The 16,295-nt window shown below is 41.9% G+C and overlaps 1 protein-coding gene across 1 annotated transcript in view; it reads right to left on the minus strand.

The window, feature by feature from the left end:
• Positions 1-16,295, minus strand: part of STAB2 (stabilin 2) — an 88,583-nt gene that overhangs the window by 40,849 nt on the left and 31,439 nt on the right. Inside the window, exons 18-31 of the mRNA XM_038183810.2 lie at positions 15,587-15,739; positions 13,143-13,205; positions 12,229-12,312; positions 10,654-10,740; positions 10,030-10,141; positions 8,609-8,789; positions 7,511-7,604; positions 6,549-6,707; positions 6,066-6,161; positions 5,240-5,335; positions 4,183-4,230; positions 1,592-1,728; positions 1,124-1,238; positions 88-165 (exon numbers count right to left, since the gene is read on the minus strand). Coding sequence (XP_038039738.1) covers positions 88-165; positions 1,124-1,238; positions 1,592-1,728; positions 4,183-4,230; positions 5,240-5,335; positions 6,066-6,161; positions 6,549-6,707; positions 7,511-7,604; positions 8,609-8,789; positions 10,030-10,141; positions 10,654-10,740; positions 12,229-12,312; positions 13,143-13,205; positions 15,587-15,739 — 1,503 coding nt within the window. The remainder of the gene's footprint in view (positions 1-87; positions 166-1,123; positions 1,239-1,591; positions 1,729-4,182; positions 4,231-5,239; positions 5,336-6,065; positions 6,162-6,548; positions 6,708-7,510; positions 7,605-8,608; positions 8,790-10,029; positions 10,142-10,653; positions 10,741-12,228; positions 12,313-13,142; positions 13,206-15,586; positions 15,740-16,295) is intronic.

The following is a 16,295-nucleotide window of genomic DNA, read 5'->3' on the forward strand; positions in this document are numbered from 1 at the left end:
TACACAAGTAATGTTTTGCAAGAGCTGTTAACTATGTTCCATTGCTTGCAGTGCAGAGGAACAAATCCTGCCTGCCTGGCCATATACCTTATCAATAACATGTATGATCCCGTTTGTGGATGCGATGTCGCCAGCCACGATGTGAGCGCCCTCGACAGTGAGGTTCTGAAAGGAGAGGAGGGGAGAGAGGGTTTGCTTTGGCACTGTGGGGGCTGCAGCTTCCTGGCGTTTTGTGCTGTGGCTTTCCACATCTTTCCAAACACTGGCCTGGGGCTCCACCACAGCCCTGCTTAGTGCCAGGCCAGGCCAGAGGCCAGGCTGCCCTCAGGAAAACAAGTACAAAAGAGGTGATGTGGGGACTCTGTGCTGCTCCTCGTGTGCAGGACAGCAAAGCCATGGGGTAATACTGGGGTGGTTACTCAGGGTTGGTGCACTCACCCCTGCCCATGGCAGGATAGGCTCCTGTCCACACCGCTGCTGTCACACGCTCCTGTGTCTGAGCATCCCTCAAGAACCCCATTCATGGTTTTTCCTTCAATGGGAAAAACTCTTCCCTCCCATGACAGGGCTGATGTGCTTAAACGTGCCATATGTATTTCCAGAAAATCCTCCTCAGGACATGGAGCATTAAATAAAAAGGCTGAGGTGGAAGGGCTCCCAGATGTAGCTATTTACCTTTAAAAATACCTGTGTGTGGTTTGGGACTATCGGGTTGCACATGCAGACGTGTGTAACACCACCGCTTCCTCCTACCTTCCCAGTTCCCTAAAATAAGTTATTGGGTTTCCCTGATGCATTTTATCTTAAATTAGTTCACAGGCTGTTCTGGGCAGCGACTATGCTTCCGCTTTGCTACGAGACAGTTCAGAGTTTGCAGCAGCTACCGTGCCATTAGGAATAAATGATACTGCTGACAAATCTCAGCTGAGAAAATCTGTGGGGAAAGCCAAGTTAATGTTCCTCCCAGAGGGCCCCTTTAATTGATCTGTTCCTTTAATTTTGTGGCATAGTCTTTAAAATACAGGTACATAATGTTTGTATGGTTTTGTGACACAAAAATGCTGGTGGCAGTGATGGTCAGGGTCTGGTGTATGGTACCACAGTGGTTTGCAGGTCATCTCACCCCATTTTCTTTAGACAAGTGTAGGAAGTTGCTCTGTAGAGATGTTGGCAGCATATCAGAGGACGATAAATTCTGGAAATCAGCAAAGCTGTAAGCTCCTGTCAATACATGATACCTAAAGGAAATTAACTGGATTTTAAGGTTTTGTATTTTCTCATTTCTCTTTTTCTAGATAAATACATTTGGTATGTCTAAAACTGTGGTTTAAAGCAGGAATTATTTTGAACAGTGCCTAGTTCAGCTATGTTCTGATCTTAGCTTGACCTTTAAACATTTCTGGCATGATACAAATAATGTCTTTGTTTTCAGTGGAGTTGCTACAGAGATTTATAGCACTGTAACTAGAAGGAATATCCCATGTCCCTCCCTTAAAAATGTAAGATCTGTCTTGCTGTAGTGGCTTCATAATAAAGACTTGCTTGGAATGAAAAGTAATTCATCAAAAACAAAACCAAACCATTAGCGTACTTCAGTAGAGTTGGGATGTTACTCTTCGACATCCAAAAAGCTTTCTCATCTTCATCCATGTTTTCAATTGCTTGAGGAGAAGGCACGAGGATAGTTAGATTTGAGGTGGTGGACAACACTGAGTTTATCTCAGCCTCCTGCACGAAAGCAAAGCAGGTAAAATAATTTATCTTAATGATGACCTATAAATAGCAACTCGTGACTTTTTAGCAAGGTGGGGTATGTGACGTTTTTTGGGACTGGCCTGGGAAGGAAAAACTATTATACAGAGCAATGACTTGAACAAAAGTACATAGAGCTGGACAAAAATGGTAAATGAGTGTCTATATTTTACATAACAAATTGCCAGCATTTAAAGGGCAACAGGGAAGTTTAGGTCAGAATTGTTTTTTTAATTTTTTTTAATTATTAAATTATTTATTTATTTTTTAAAATCATGAAACACAGGAGAACTCAACTCCCACAAAAGCTAGCCTGGAATCTATTTTATCTACCTGAATTTAAAAAAAATAATAATAAATAATAAATTAATCAGTCTGCAAAGTACTACTGGTTACTGAAAGCTTCAATTAACCTGCTCTTGCAGAGCACTCCACACTACTTAATAGATAGAAGCATTGCGATCCATGAAATAAGAAACCCACGTAACACAATGTTCACATTTGAAGTAAGACTATTTAATGTGGCTGGGATTTTTTAAGATGTCCAAGGGACGTCCATGCCCACCAGTGCTGCAGTGGGGCTTGCTGCTGACAGCTCTAATTTTAGCTGGGGGATGTAGGCTCTGTAGTATCCAAGGACTGATTCATCTCCCATATGTCAGTGTCTGCCTTACAGATGGAAGGAGTCTTCAATGGACAGGATTTTTCCAGTTGTGTGGATTTTTTTTTTTTTTTTTTTTTTTTTTTTGAGAGGGGTGCAGGGAAAAGGAGAGTTGAAGTCTTGAATGTGGTTTTGGTGAAGATGAGGTTCTCCAAACTTTTTGCAGGCTCCACAACTTGCTATTTTTGATACCGTAAAACTTGAGAAAGCCATGTGAGCTTGTATTCTACCTTTTTGCAGCTGGTATGCTGCCTGGAAGATGGCTTATTCTGGACCTTTCTTCTATATCCATACTGGTTTTTAAGTCAAGAAGGGAATTATCTCCTTTAAATATCTGGGAGCTTTGTCTCTGTTAAGATCACGTTTTTTTCTAGCTAGCATCACTGTCACCTTCCAAATATTTAAATATAGAAATAGAAACAGACTTCCCTTTTTCACCCTTCCTAACCAGCAAGAAAAATATTTGGTTATGAAATATGGTAAACATCACATTCCTGCTCAAGTATGAAGTTAAAAACCACACAGATGGATATACCTCCCTATCTTGCTCATGTTTGTAGCTATCATTATATTAGGAATTTCTTTGAACTATCGCAGAAATTTCCACATCTGTTTCAATAGATTATACAGAATCTGCTCCCTGATTCTTTTTCTCCTGCTTCATTATCTAAAGAGCACATTCATTAGCAGGTGGGCAGCCTTTCCTATTGTGCTCATTTCTTTAGCTTCATTAGCTTCACTCTCTTTAGAGCTGCTGGTGCTACAGTCTGAGCCCGGAGCCAAGCAGATAACTGATTTAAATTAGCCACAGTGGCCTTGCTTTCAAGTAGCTCCCTGAGGTCCCTGCTGTAATCACGTGCTTTAATGGTCCCTGAGCAGTCTAAGTTTGAAAAGCACAAAAGCAGCTAATACGCCATAACTTCTGCTTCTTGTGCTATTTATTAATGTATCACTGTTCCGTTCACTTTGTCATGTACTTTCTGTACACTTCTTATATTTAGGTTTTAAACTCCATAGAAGAATACGGTTTTGATCTTTGTTCATATCAATGCCAACCTCAGTGGGGTAGAACCTCTAATATTACCGCTGCCCATAGCATGTGAAAATAAGGTCAGCAGTAATCTAAGTTGGTGTTTCTTCCCTGATTTAAAGCCAAACAAGTTAATCTGATTCTTTTTTTTACAGAACCTAAGTCAAGCCCAGACAGGGCTTTTTTTCCTCTCTTTTTTTTTTTTTTTCCCTCTTTCTTGCTTGCTGTAGTGGCAGCACACTGACCAGCCATACAGTCACATTTTCCTAGCATGGGACTCAGTAGAAATAGGGATAGTAAGGCATTGCCTTCCCTCTCCACTTGCTTGTAATTTTATTGCATGAGGAAAGATGGGAGGACCTGAATATACCTTGTGGCATATTTAGGCTCTGCTTGTTCCCTGCTGTTGTCCTCTGAACTAAGTTCTATGTACAGAAGAGGTCATAGCCTGGGTAGCCTCCTGCCTCAGGAAGTGGGCTTGTAACTAACTCTTCTGCTTGCAAAGCTTTCTTGCCTGCTTGGATTTGGGATCAGAAATTGGTTTTCAGACATAAACCAGGGACCAGTTAATCAGTTTCCCTTTGACTGGTGGGAGAGGCACTTCAGTACCTATCCAGAGCTGAGGCCTCTGCTGTAGAATTGGAATATTGTTTTGGGGTTCCCATTTCTAGAAGCTAAAAGGCTCATGTTTTTCTGTAGACTTGAACATGCTGAAATATCAACCTTGAAATCTACTTACATTAACCCACTGGTTAAATGCAGCTGCTTCTGACAGAGTAGATAACTCCTGATTGGAAACAGAAAGAGAGAGCAATGAGTACATGAGTTCTAACTAGCTGTACCAAAGTACCCTTGCTGTACCTTGTGGAATAATCTGTCTGGCACAGATGATGTGACATGGAAAAGCAGGTTTTCAGTATGCGTGAAAGGGAGGACATTTATGTTTTTCTAATGCTGATAGGTTCTGTTAATTGGAACGGTGAGTTAACAACTCTTTTGAAAATTGGGGCCATCTGATGCTTAATTAGATGTAATTAGGTGTAATTAGATGCACCTGACCTCAGTATATAATGGATACTGACCTCAGGCTAAGCATTTATTTTCTGGGAATCTAAACACAAATAATTTCTTAACTCAATGCAAAATGAATTTAAAGAAGATATGTTGTTTTGGTTGGTGTTTGTACAGCATCTTACATATCATCTTGCAGATGAAGAGCTTTAATTCTGCCACAGTGCTTGAAACAGAGAGAGATGATGTTATGAGCAAGGATGGCAGATAGTGCTAAGAGGCGTGTAAAATTACTGTCAATGACAGTGACAGCTGACACTTTCATTTTTCCTATACTGTTAAATGTATATTTATTTTGCCAATTTACTTGTTTCAGACTTATTTGTCTGCCAGTCTGCATGGTTTGATTGAACATGATAAATTGACCGTCTCAACTGAGACATAGCTCAAGGCAGAATTTTGGAAGAGCTGGGAGCCCATCACTCCAAGTTGGGGGGTGAGCACTTAGCACCTACAAAGTTAGGACTGTAGGGCTGGCATTTTTTAAATTTGTCTTAAAGACATATCCTCAGATTCCTTAGGCCTCTTTCCAAGGTATGTTTTTAAACACAACAGATCATTTCTGTATCAGGCAAGAGTCTCCAGAAAGAACACAGCCTGCAGATAGCACTGGTGGGCATCATACTTTTCCTAACTGTTTATAATGTTTTTGCTATCTGGTTAAGATCCAGTGTGAGAACCATGCAGTAGGTCTTGTATTCAGAGATGATGATTGTCTTACTTACATCTGCAGCATTTCCATAGCATGTTCTACCATCTCCTTCATAGCCCTTTGGGCACACGCACTCCCAGCCATGAGAAGGTTCAAACTGACAAGTTGCCTTTGAACCAGAAAGACAGAAAAAACATTGTGAGATACTCAGGAGGCTACTCCAGAGCAAGGATAGCCTGTAAACCCTTCCTGATTTACGTTCATATACAGACATAACCTTAGCAAAGTACCTCTGTACCTTCTTCTATGGAACTGCTCATCCCCCCCGTAGAGCAAACTCCACCAGATGAGGGCGTTAGCTCCCTCGCCTGTACTAAGTTGAGGAGTGTAAGCGCTTGCTGTGCCCTTTCTTACTTCATCCCTAGATAAACAAAGCCCCCTTCCTCTGCCTTACTAAGGTAGATCCATCCTCTGCTCCCCTGTACTTTTTGATTTAGCTCTGTCCCTGTGTCCTGCCTGCAGGCTGGCTGCATGCAGCTACTGATAAAGCTGATAGATGCCCGCATAGAGATGTGTGACTCAGGTAAACATCTCCACAGACTGTTGCATCCAGATTGCAGTTGCTGGCAGAGAAGCAGCATGTGTTTACTCTGGTCACAAAATAGTCCTTCTGTACAGGTGGGATTGGGAGCAGGCATTGTGGTCTGTGCTCAGTGCATGCACCAAACTGATGAGGCTCACATAGCATTTTTGGTGGCTGTACCGCTGCTTCGAAAGCTTTGTTCTGTCTTGAGCAGAAATTGCAGGGTTGAAATAGCAAGGAAATTCTATGGTGTGTGCAGGAGGTGAGGTGTGATATTTATCTGAACGCTTTGTTCAGGGAATGACTTATTACTCACCAGATGATGGCATTTTCCATTTTGTTCCAGGCATGAGTTTATGGGTGTGCATTCAATTCCATTTCCCCGAAATCCATCCTTACACTTGCAGTCATTCTGTTGTTTCAATAAAAGACAGCGATACATTATGATGATTAAAACTGTTTACATATTCTAGACGCGACAGATTCGTCTGTTGGTGTTTCTGCATGGCTCCATGAAGTCATTCCACTGACTTGAGTGGAATGACACTGACTAATATATACAGAAGACCTTCATAGGTGACACCTGGCATGCTTACTTAACAGTATTTCCTGCTGGAATGACAGCACACAGTGAGCACAGGGAGAAGAGCGGCAGGAGGCTGCTCTGTGTGGAATTGGGTTTGTGGCTATGAGGGAGGGGAGAACTTGTGGATGAACAAGGGAAGGGTGGAAAATGCTGGCAGAGCAAAACTGCCAGAGAACGGGTGTGGAAGGTGGGAATGAATGCGAAGGGACGTACCTGGCCTGGCCCAACATAGATGCAGGTAGCATTCTCGTGGCACCCAGCCACAGAGGGCAGCAGGCAGTTGTTGATGGCTGAGCAGTCCTGTCCATCGCCTGTCCATCCCGCTTGGCAAGCACACAGGTATTCTCCTGGGCCCGTCTGTATGCACTCAGCCTGGGGAGGGTGCAGAGGCCAGACAAAATCAACTCCATTTGTACAGGCCATGGCATGCAAACCTGGAGGCCAGCAGCTGGGCTGGGGAGGCCTGCCCACATCAACCAGCAGCAGGACCATGCTGTGATCCTTTGGTAAAAACTGACACTTGGTGCAAAGAGGTAGACCCTTGGCTATGGCAGCACAACGGGGGAGAGTTTCCTCCTCTGAAAACCATGGAGCATCAAATCCTCCTTAATCCAGAGAGCTTCTGGCAGGGACCAAACGGCAAAGCTCCTGCCAACAGCCAGCCAGCATCCGATCCCAGAACAGGAAGGCAAATAAAATTCCCTGTGTGCTAATGTCTCTGGGATCAGACCTTAGGCCTGTGTACAGGGATCAGGAAATGCCAGCTGTAGGGAAAGTCCCACGTATGCAGACTTTCAAGCAGTTCCTGTGAGAGAGGTTAACAACTAAAGTAGTGCATACTCAAGTAACGAAATGAGAATATTTTAATTCTTGTAGCCACTTCTGAAATGAAGTAAAATTCCTCGTTTATCTTCACTGTGGGATAAAACAGAGCTGTGTTGCTGCTTTTTGTCAAGAATATGTCACAGCTTACCTTGGCAATTCCATGGCACTTTTCAGGACAGCTAGGTGACATCTGCCTTTAGGTCTAAGCAATAGCAATGCCACTATCAGAGAAATAACTTGAAACTGCAGTAAAAATTGTGACACTTGCTTTTTGCAAAAGTTTCAGCCAAACCTTGTTTACTGCCTGCTTTTCTGTGCTGTCAGACCCTGTGGGAAAAGCCCATACTTACATTGATATTGCAGCCACCTGGGTATAAACTAGCACAGGGATCAACTTTGCTGCAGGTCATGCCATCTCCTTCGTAGCCAGGCTTGCAAACGCAGCTATAGCGATGAAATGAGATGAGAGGAGGGGAGAGTCATTAAATGTGATAGGACAGCTGTAAAATGAAGGGACTGTTTTCCACTGTAACGTGCTATTTATAGGCAGCTTAAAATCGGTAACCTTGGATTCACAATGCAAATAGCTTAAGTGCATACATTATGTTTTTTTTTTTTTTCCAAAATAATACGTGACTGGGTTAAGTCAAATGAGGGATCTGTTCTCTGTGTACAAGATGGGGGGTGAAATTAATTCTGTGCTAACGTGATCTCTGCAAAGGTGAACTAATAGCTCTAAATTAATTACGAGGTGTGGTTGTTCTTTCCCTTATTGACTCAGCAAATAGCTCCCCCTGAAGTGCATGCAAGATTGAGCTCCTCTGTTTCTCTGGTCCCCCATCCCCAAGATTAAACCATACGGGAGGGAATTTCTGAAGTGCTCAGTTATGCACCATCCCACATTCTCTTTCATACGGTGACTCATTACAAATGCACTGCGGCGAGAGGCAAATGTGCTGCATGTGACAGTGAAGGTAGCATAAGCAAGTTGTAGCTGTTGTAATAACAGTTTTGTAACCAGTCCTGCTAGTCCAAGCCTGTGGCATCCAAAGTCTACTTGAACCGATCGGATCAATCTATCTATCCCCAAACCATGTGAGAGTTTCAATGTTTTTCAGCAAAGCTCAAAATCCTAATTCACTAAGGGTAGGTCAAAAATAAAGAACCCTTGTAATTGTTAGTAGGAAGGCAGCCTTCTGACAAGGGTCAGATCCATGTGCATCTATTGGATTGGTGGTAAGCATGGTGTACAGGATGGGAGCACTGCAAACTCTTAATTCCTGTCTTGTAAATGAAGATGGATGCAGTGCATATTTATGCTTATTTGCTGCAAAGCAGTAGTTCATTGGCTGATATTAGTGTACTGCTACAAGGTGTGGTTTTGATCAAGAAAGTGGGAAAGAGCCACATCTCCATTAATATTAATTAGATGCGAGCTGCTGACTTACCTCACTGCACCATTGCTAAGCTGACAGTCTGCATGTGCGTGGCAGAGCCGTAGGGAGGGCTCGCAGGGCACAACGGGCTTATCACAGAGTTTCCCAGTGTATCCGCTTCTGCATGATCCAGGAAGACAGGTCCCATCACTGTCTATTCGGTTATCACACTTCCCGTAAACACAGAGGCACTCTACCAGAAATAAAATAAAATGTGCAGTTCAATAGTGGGAAAAGGCATCTATTCTTACGTAGCAGTTCTTATAAATCAATTCCTCTTTTATTCTAGAATCTAACCTTTTGTATTTTTAGTTTATCTTTATTGGGGGAACTTACTGTTTATTGTATCCATGTCTTTGTAGGTGCTTTTTATAGGTAACTATTTAAAATCTACGGTGACTTTGTAGGGCACTTATCTATCAATGAAATTTAAAGTACTTCAGAGAGAGGGGGAAAAATACTGTTTTAGGCTATCAGGGCAAAAGTTTTTTCATTGCACAACTTCTGGTGTAGTTTCAACAATATAAGAAGCCTTCTGATACTGAGTCCACAATCCTACAAATTACATACTGCAGAAATGCCTGGACTAGTGCACAAAGTAGCAGCACAGACCTCCTGGCACTGCTATAGATAGGGTGAGTGCTGCTGCTAGGCATAGCAATGCCCAGTGGGCATTGTAGGCGAGGCTTTTACAATCCCAAGAAGTGCCAGTAGTGGCTAGTTAAGCCAAAAGAGACTGCTTGGCCAGGACTGGAGCTTAGGCAATACCACCTCTTCTGACAGAACTCGTGTTTCATTGTTATCCATTGACTTCTAAACCTTAGAGTGAACTGTGTTTATTGAATGACAGGCTGTTTAATGGCAAAAAAGATTAAAAAAAAAATGGAGACAGGGAATATAAATATATTTGATGTCACCTGTCCTGTAGACTCTAAAATGCAGTATAGTTTGACACAGTTTATAAAAGATGACAGCTAGAACTATAAACTATTCAAAAGACCAGAAATTATTTAGCAGGGATAGTTATTAGGTGTCCCTAAACAACAATCTGTTTATAGATTTAGTTTTTCTTAGATTGCATATGTTTGTCATTGTAGGCAGATTCTGTTCTAAGTGAGCAACAGCAGAACAGCAATGAATAGATAAGATTTTCTTTTCAATTACTCATGTGAAGGAGACAGAAAGGAAAGGAACAACACAATATAAAGTGAGCAATGAGCCTTACAGAAAGCTCACTTAAGCTAGTGAGAAGATTTTTCACTGACTCTGGGCTTACGTGTATCCCTTTGAAATACGAAATGAACCTGCCCCAGAGACATCCAGCTTATCTACTAGACAGATGATTTATCTAGCAGTTACCTCCTGCCATAGTGCTACAAGGGTCCAAAGAAAAATCCCATGATCTTGAGCGGAGGAAGTGTGGCTGTACTCACTTTTGTCACACTGAGGTCCGTATTTGCCAGGGTCTGAGCAGAACTGGCAGCGTGAGCCTTGAAATGCCTCGGCACAAATGCAGGTCCCATTTCCATCCAGGCCATCCATGCACTGCAATATAAAAGAGGGGTGATCTTTATGTATAAATTGAAATAAGTGTTTATTCCTCCCCTGAGAAGACACTGTAGGCCTGTCCATACTGTGCCTGTGACAGACTACTAGGAAGAATCTCAGCTTTAATGAAAAATATTTCAGTGCAAAAGCTTTCCTTGTGCTTGTGGCAGTGTATTCTACCTTCCTTTGCAGTTTAAAAACAAGAATAGTGACTTGATTGTTCCCTTGTACTGTGCAAAGTAAAAGCATCAGTGGGTCACTTAACCCCAGCCTTGCACATGTGCTGCATATTGGGACCAGTGAAACTGTTAATTGGAGAAGAGACTGATTCATTTTCCCTCCTCTGATTAGCTGAACCTGAAATTCATGCCATCAGTGCATGTAAAAGGAGTGTGCAGCTCTTGCGGAGCCCCTAATTCCTGCAATGCAGGAGTTCAGGGACTTCTGGGAGACAGTCTATCCTCTGCAGTGTTGAGTGAATGGAGGATGCTGCAGGATGCTGTACTTACCTGCCCGTTTCCTGAGCAGGGTTTGGAGAAACCTCCTGGGCATGGACTGCAGTTGGGGCCAAAGAAGCCTCTGCAACACTTTGGTTCCTGCAAAATGAAGCAAATACTGCTGCTTGTCATCTGAAATAATCCTTTGTTCCGAGCAGGACAGGTGGAGCCAGAGTTACCCTGTATTTACAGGGGGACAATTAGTGGGAGACACCAGGGCTGGTATCAGGGCTGGGGGCTGCAGCGGTTTCTAAAGGAAAAAAAAAAAAGAGATCTGCAGGAACAGGGAGATGGCATGAAATCTGTTTTCTGGGCTGACTGGAAGAGGCCAGATTGAGCCTGGCCTCTACATCTGGGCCAGACTCTGCCATTTCAAGGTTGCTCTTCCTTGGCAGGTACTGCACAGCACATTGAAAGTGTCCTTTTTTTCTAGAGCCTTTGTGTGGAGGCAGAGCTCAAAAGACATCTCTCCATCTGGTTTTAGTCCTCTGGCAAATGCCTGCTGAGGTAGCTGGCTCATAAAAGGCTTATGTTGAACCTGAACTGTGTCTGCAGTGGTTTTGTTAAACCCAGGAGGGATATAGGCAGCCCAAAAGGGGGACAAGGCAAACCACTGCATACTCTCCATTCTCCAAATTCATCAGCAATAGATATGCATGTCCTGTCATCAGTTACAGACATATCTGCGTGTCGACTCGTGTTGTGTGTGCTTTCATATTTGCCTGCTGATGTGCAGTGCAATTTGAGTCAGTCTGTCTCCTCTGCATTAGAGATGGAGAACTCTAAGAGATGTTTTACCCCTGAGAGATGCTGTGAAAGCTAGACACGCTGCTTTGATCTTCCTCCTTCCCCTAGTGCATCAATATGGGATTTAAACATCACACAGCCCTAAAAGTTTTTCCTGGATGCGTTGTTTGTTCTATTCATGAATTGTCTGCTTGAACTGCTTATGTATCAGAAATACAGAAACTGTATTAGGGAAAAAGAAACTAATTTACATGTGTAATTCAAGGAAATAATTAGCAAAAGGTTTTCAAAGCTTACAGACATAGCCTATTTAGGAGCCCTGGAAGCCAGGGAAGGTGTAAGCCCCTCCCACGGGCCAAAGGCCTCTATGAGGACTAGGCTTGCCAAACAGAGCAAGTGAGGCATGGTTTTTGGGATTGTTTGCCCTTCATTGTTACCAAATAGCACGTGAACTCCTGGGACAGGAACAGCTGGGACCGGGGATCCCACACTCTGCTGTTCTTCATGAGCAAAGCTGTATGGGACCACCACATTTTGGCTGGAAGCCTGATGTGAAAACCTCTCAGTTAGTATGAGATTGTTGCTGTCAATAACACATGGCAACTAAAAAAAACTCATTGCGGAGGTACTGATGTAAACATGTGTTGTGGAGAGCAGTTCTTTCAGGTAGTAGAGTGAATACTGGCAAGCATTTTGCTCTCAGCCACCTGTAGAAAAGTGATATGGAAAGTACATGGACATCTCCATGTGTCTCTACTCCACAAAGAAAGTTCACAATGCAAAAGACAACCCATTGCAAAACTTACATACATTCCACCTTAAGGAACCATAACTGTGTACCTTTGTTATTACATTGCAGTATCTAGCACAGCCAGTTTTTGGAAAGGTTGGGCCTTCAATAATGCATCTCTTCTTTAAGAAAGGCTGAAATACGCAAAAAAAAAAAAAAAAAAAGAAAAAAATAAAAGAGAAAGAAAGAAAAAAGGAAGCATTAGTATTTCTAAGCAATATACAGTGCTGTGATACAGTCTTAATATTGAAACATAATTTAACTGGGGAACAAAGCACCTTGTTATAATGTCACATTTTCCAATTTTTAAAATGTATTGAATTATGCATCTCTTTCATAATATGATTTTCCTTTTTACCTGTGGTTATTACTGAATATGGTATATAGGACAAACTACCAGTGAATTTTTATAACATGGGGAATAAAATTCCTGTGACAGCTAGACTCAGTTTTTAGATGTGGAGGAACATGCAGCCAGATTTGCATCTCTTAGAGGGAAGCAGATGGAAGATTTTCAGTCCATTCTGAAGCTTCTACTGCAGACAGTTACTTCTGGGAGGATGCTTAATCAAAAGGAAATTTTTAACAGATGTCTGGCCTAATTTAAATATATCCCTCCTCTATTTTTCATTTACTAACTCTCTAAGCATAATCATAGTAATTCTCATTCCTCACCTCTCTCTTTTGCCAAACCATACCCTAAATAGATCTTTTACTTGAGAAAAAAGTCATAGCTGCTATGAAGTCTATGAAGGATCCTGCCACAGCAAAGTAATGCTGAAATTACCTGATGCCAGATTGTTGCCAACAAGAGTTTAACTTACTGCCTGTGTTTGTATGTTTATGCAGTTCTTCATGTTACTGTCTGGTTCTTTAGCTCACTGTATTGGGAGAGCAGCAAAAAACACAGAGGAATCTACGCATTTTGTACAGTGGGGGGAATACATCAGGAAATGTCACTTACGAGTGGCTTTGAATCCGCTGGGCAGGGAGTCAATGCCTGTGAGAAACAGCTTGCACAGATACCCTAGATGAAGACAGTAAGGATTTTCATTGACAAGGCATTGTACCATCTACTAAGACACACTCTTATGGAAAACAGACATTGTACATTTTAAGTATGTCTTTCCTGTGAATTTTAACTGTTATGGCATGGATCTGGAACTGAACAGCAGCTATATCTGCTGGCTCTGATATTTGCTCCTTTTAAAGGCTTTTAGGGGGCTGCCAGGTCTTTAAGAGAACCTGTCAGCCTCCTAAGCAGAAGACAGCCATGGTCACAAATGAATGGGTGTCCTTTGCTCAACATGGTATAATACATTAATTAAGATTGTCAGAGGATCTGGTACAGTCTATATTTAACTTCTATAAGAATTTTTATTCCTTCCTAGGAAGACCACAAATCTGTACATGCTGTCTACATATGAGACTCAACTGAAATTTGTCTTGTATGTAAGCAGTGCCTCTGATGGCATTGCTCTCCCTGATACTCAGTTCTGCTCAGCATCACCTATCACTTCCTTTCTCCACCTGGGATAGTCTCAGCCACGATGTGTACCTGCTCCTCCCTCTTCTGGAGGATGGGATTCCTCTCCCACAGCCACACCATAGAATGGGGACAGGGAAACGTGTCTGCATTTCTGTGCGTGTCTTGTTTCAGACCTCTGCCCATATTCAGCAGCAGACTAAGATACCATTTTTGCATGGAAGCATCTGAAGCACACATGCATATTCCCTGCCACCAAGTCTGCTGTGGGAGTGAGGATCTCTGCGAGGAGGTAGAGAAGATGTCTGAGGACAGCTGCTGCTCCAGTGGTCAGAGGTCATACCAAGTCAGCCCAAGTCCCCACACTCAGCATGTGCTGAGGAGCTGGAGTGCCTCCTGCATGCTTCGTGAAACCATGAATAAGCAGTGCTCTTGTTCACTTAAGCTTTTAGGAGTGCTGGACACTAATGCGTTTGTACTGTTTCAACCTGTTTTGAGTCTGGCAGTTATTACCAGTATTCAGGTGCAGCTGTGTGGATATGCGTGTGTTAGTGTAATAGTTCTACCTTCAGAGATGTGCAGTTGTTGCAGATGCGTGTAACTGCCAGGTCTTAACAAACCTTGTCACTTCTCTTTGGTACCACAAGTTGTATTTACAAGGTGGTATTGTTGTTTTCTGAGATGATCAAGATTCAAAATGTCAGCAAAGAATAGCAAAGCCATTGCTCCATTCTGGTATTCTCCTTGGCAGTAGTGCTCTGCTTTAAAGCCTTGGATATTAAACTTTATTTTTTAACTATGCATGAAAATTTCAAAGCTGACAAAGTGCCAAACTTGAGTTTGAAGAAGCATTTTTGTGGCAGGTGTTATTTATTTTTTCTTTACATTGTTTTTCTCAGTCTTACATGAGGATTGAGCAATGCCAGAAATTGACTATAGGTAGGTTTCTGGTAAGGAATTCAAATTACTGCAGTGTTCTAGGTATCAGTGCTGCTTGGTGCTCTGCCTGATTTATGGATATATTGTGCATGTGGCACTTCTGAGTCACTGCCAGAGTTAATAGTTCTTTGCTGCCAGCTCTCAGGGTTTTCTTCATCAAATTTTGATGCTGTCCAGCTCTGCTGAGAATCTGTTTCGAGGCTGTGGTTCTGGGCTCTTGTAAGTTCAGCTGGTAATTGTTCTGCATTATTGTACCAGAACTGTTACTGGCCCAGATACACGTTTGAACTCTGTCCAGTGAGTGCTCACAAGAGCCACACTTATTGAAAACTAAAAGCTCAGTTTGATGCCTAGGCTTCTTACCAGAAACAGCAGCATCTGTGTGTTACCAAGTGTAAATGCCTGTAATGTGTTACCAAACTGAACAAGATATGTCAACTCCAACCTCAAACATTCTGTGACTCTTTGAAATCCAATCACTGAAATACAGAATAGTTTTATAAATCCTAATTTGAAGAAAACTGGCAGAAAGTAGAGCTAGGAGAAGTCTTGGCTTCTGAAAATCACAGATTTCTCATATACTGATATTAAATCAGGTATTTTAACTTGATTCCTTTTCCTACATAGTTAGTAGAAATTGAAATATGGATCTTAAGTAGATTTTCTGGGAACTTGTCATTGCTTAAGGTGCACTTGTATGCACAAGTGGGATGCAAGAACTGGTGGAGAATGCTTGACCAGAGACAACATATTTAAAGGACAAGTGCAGGAACTAGATGAATCTTAATGATATTGGGTGTACTCAAATGAGTGCCCTGTTTGCAAATTATCTGTGCTGCACTGCTAACCAGGTGGCTATATTTCATTGGTATACCGATTTTCCATTTTTTTTATGCGTGTTACATGGAGTAGTTGAAAGCTATTGATTTTTTGATGTTGTTTGTTTTTTTGTAATTCCCTTACCATTTTTGTAATTCCCTTACCATTGTGATTTGACTTCTTGTCTCATCACACCGATGTGGTAGAATTGGAATGATGGTGGGTGGGATAAGAACTCCTGCAAGGGTATGAATGCGACCATTTTTTGCAACAATGTCTGTTTCTTCCATTTCTTCTCCGCTCACCAAGACTTGTCCCTATAAAAAAATAAATTATTATTAATAATAAAGCTTATAGCTTCTCAATTTCTGATAATTTCTTTTTTTTTTTTTTTTTGTAGTCACATTTCTCACTTTTAATTGTAAAATTAATCATTTACTCTAGATTTTTTTACCATTTAGTAATGCAAGAAGGATGCCTAAGTTGTCCATTTTCTTTGGTATCTATTTGGTCTATGGCAGAAGCCTCTAACATTTCCCTCTTAATCTGCATTGTTATCCTGTGGAGCTGGTGACTAAAAGACTGGCCAATAGGAAGACCACTGATGGCTCCAGGACCCTGCTAAAAGCAGACATAGCCTTGGGTTCTGTGGTGTCCTCTTTGACAAAGGAGCAAAGTGGGATTTTCTCTAGAATGTTCACATTTTGGCTAAAATATGCAAAGAACAGAAGGGAATTCAATATACTGAGAAGTCTGCTTCAGCAACAGCACTAACTGGCAAAGTAACACTTTTTAAAAGTGCTCACTGTGTTCATCAGGATCAGAGAATATAGTGTTAAAAGGAATGAAAAATATCTATATACACACTGAGAA

This window comes from Anas platyrhynchos, chromosome 1 (genome assembly GCF_047663525.1).
Source record: "Anas platyrhynchos isolate ZD024472 breed Pekin duck chromosome 1, IASCAAS_PekinDuck_T2T, whole genome shotgun sequence".
Classification (NCBI taxonomy): Eukaryota; Metazoa; Chordata; class Aves; order Anseriformes; family Anatidae; genus Anas; species Anas platyrhynchos.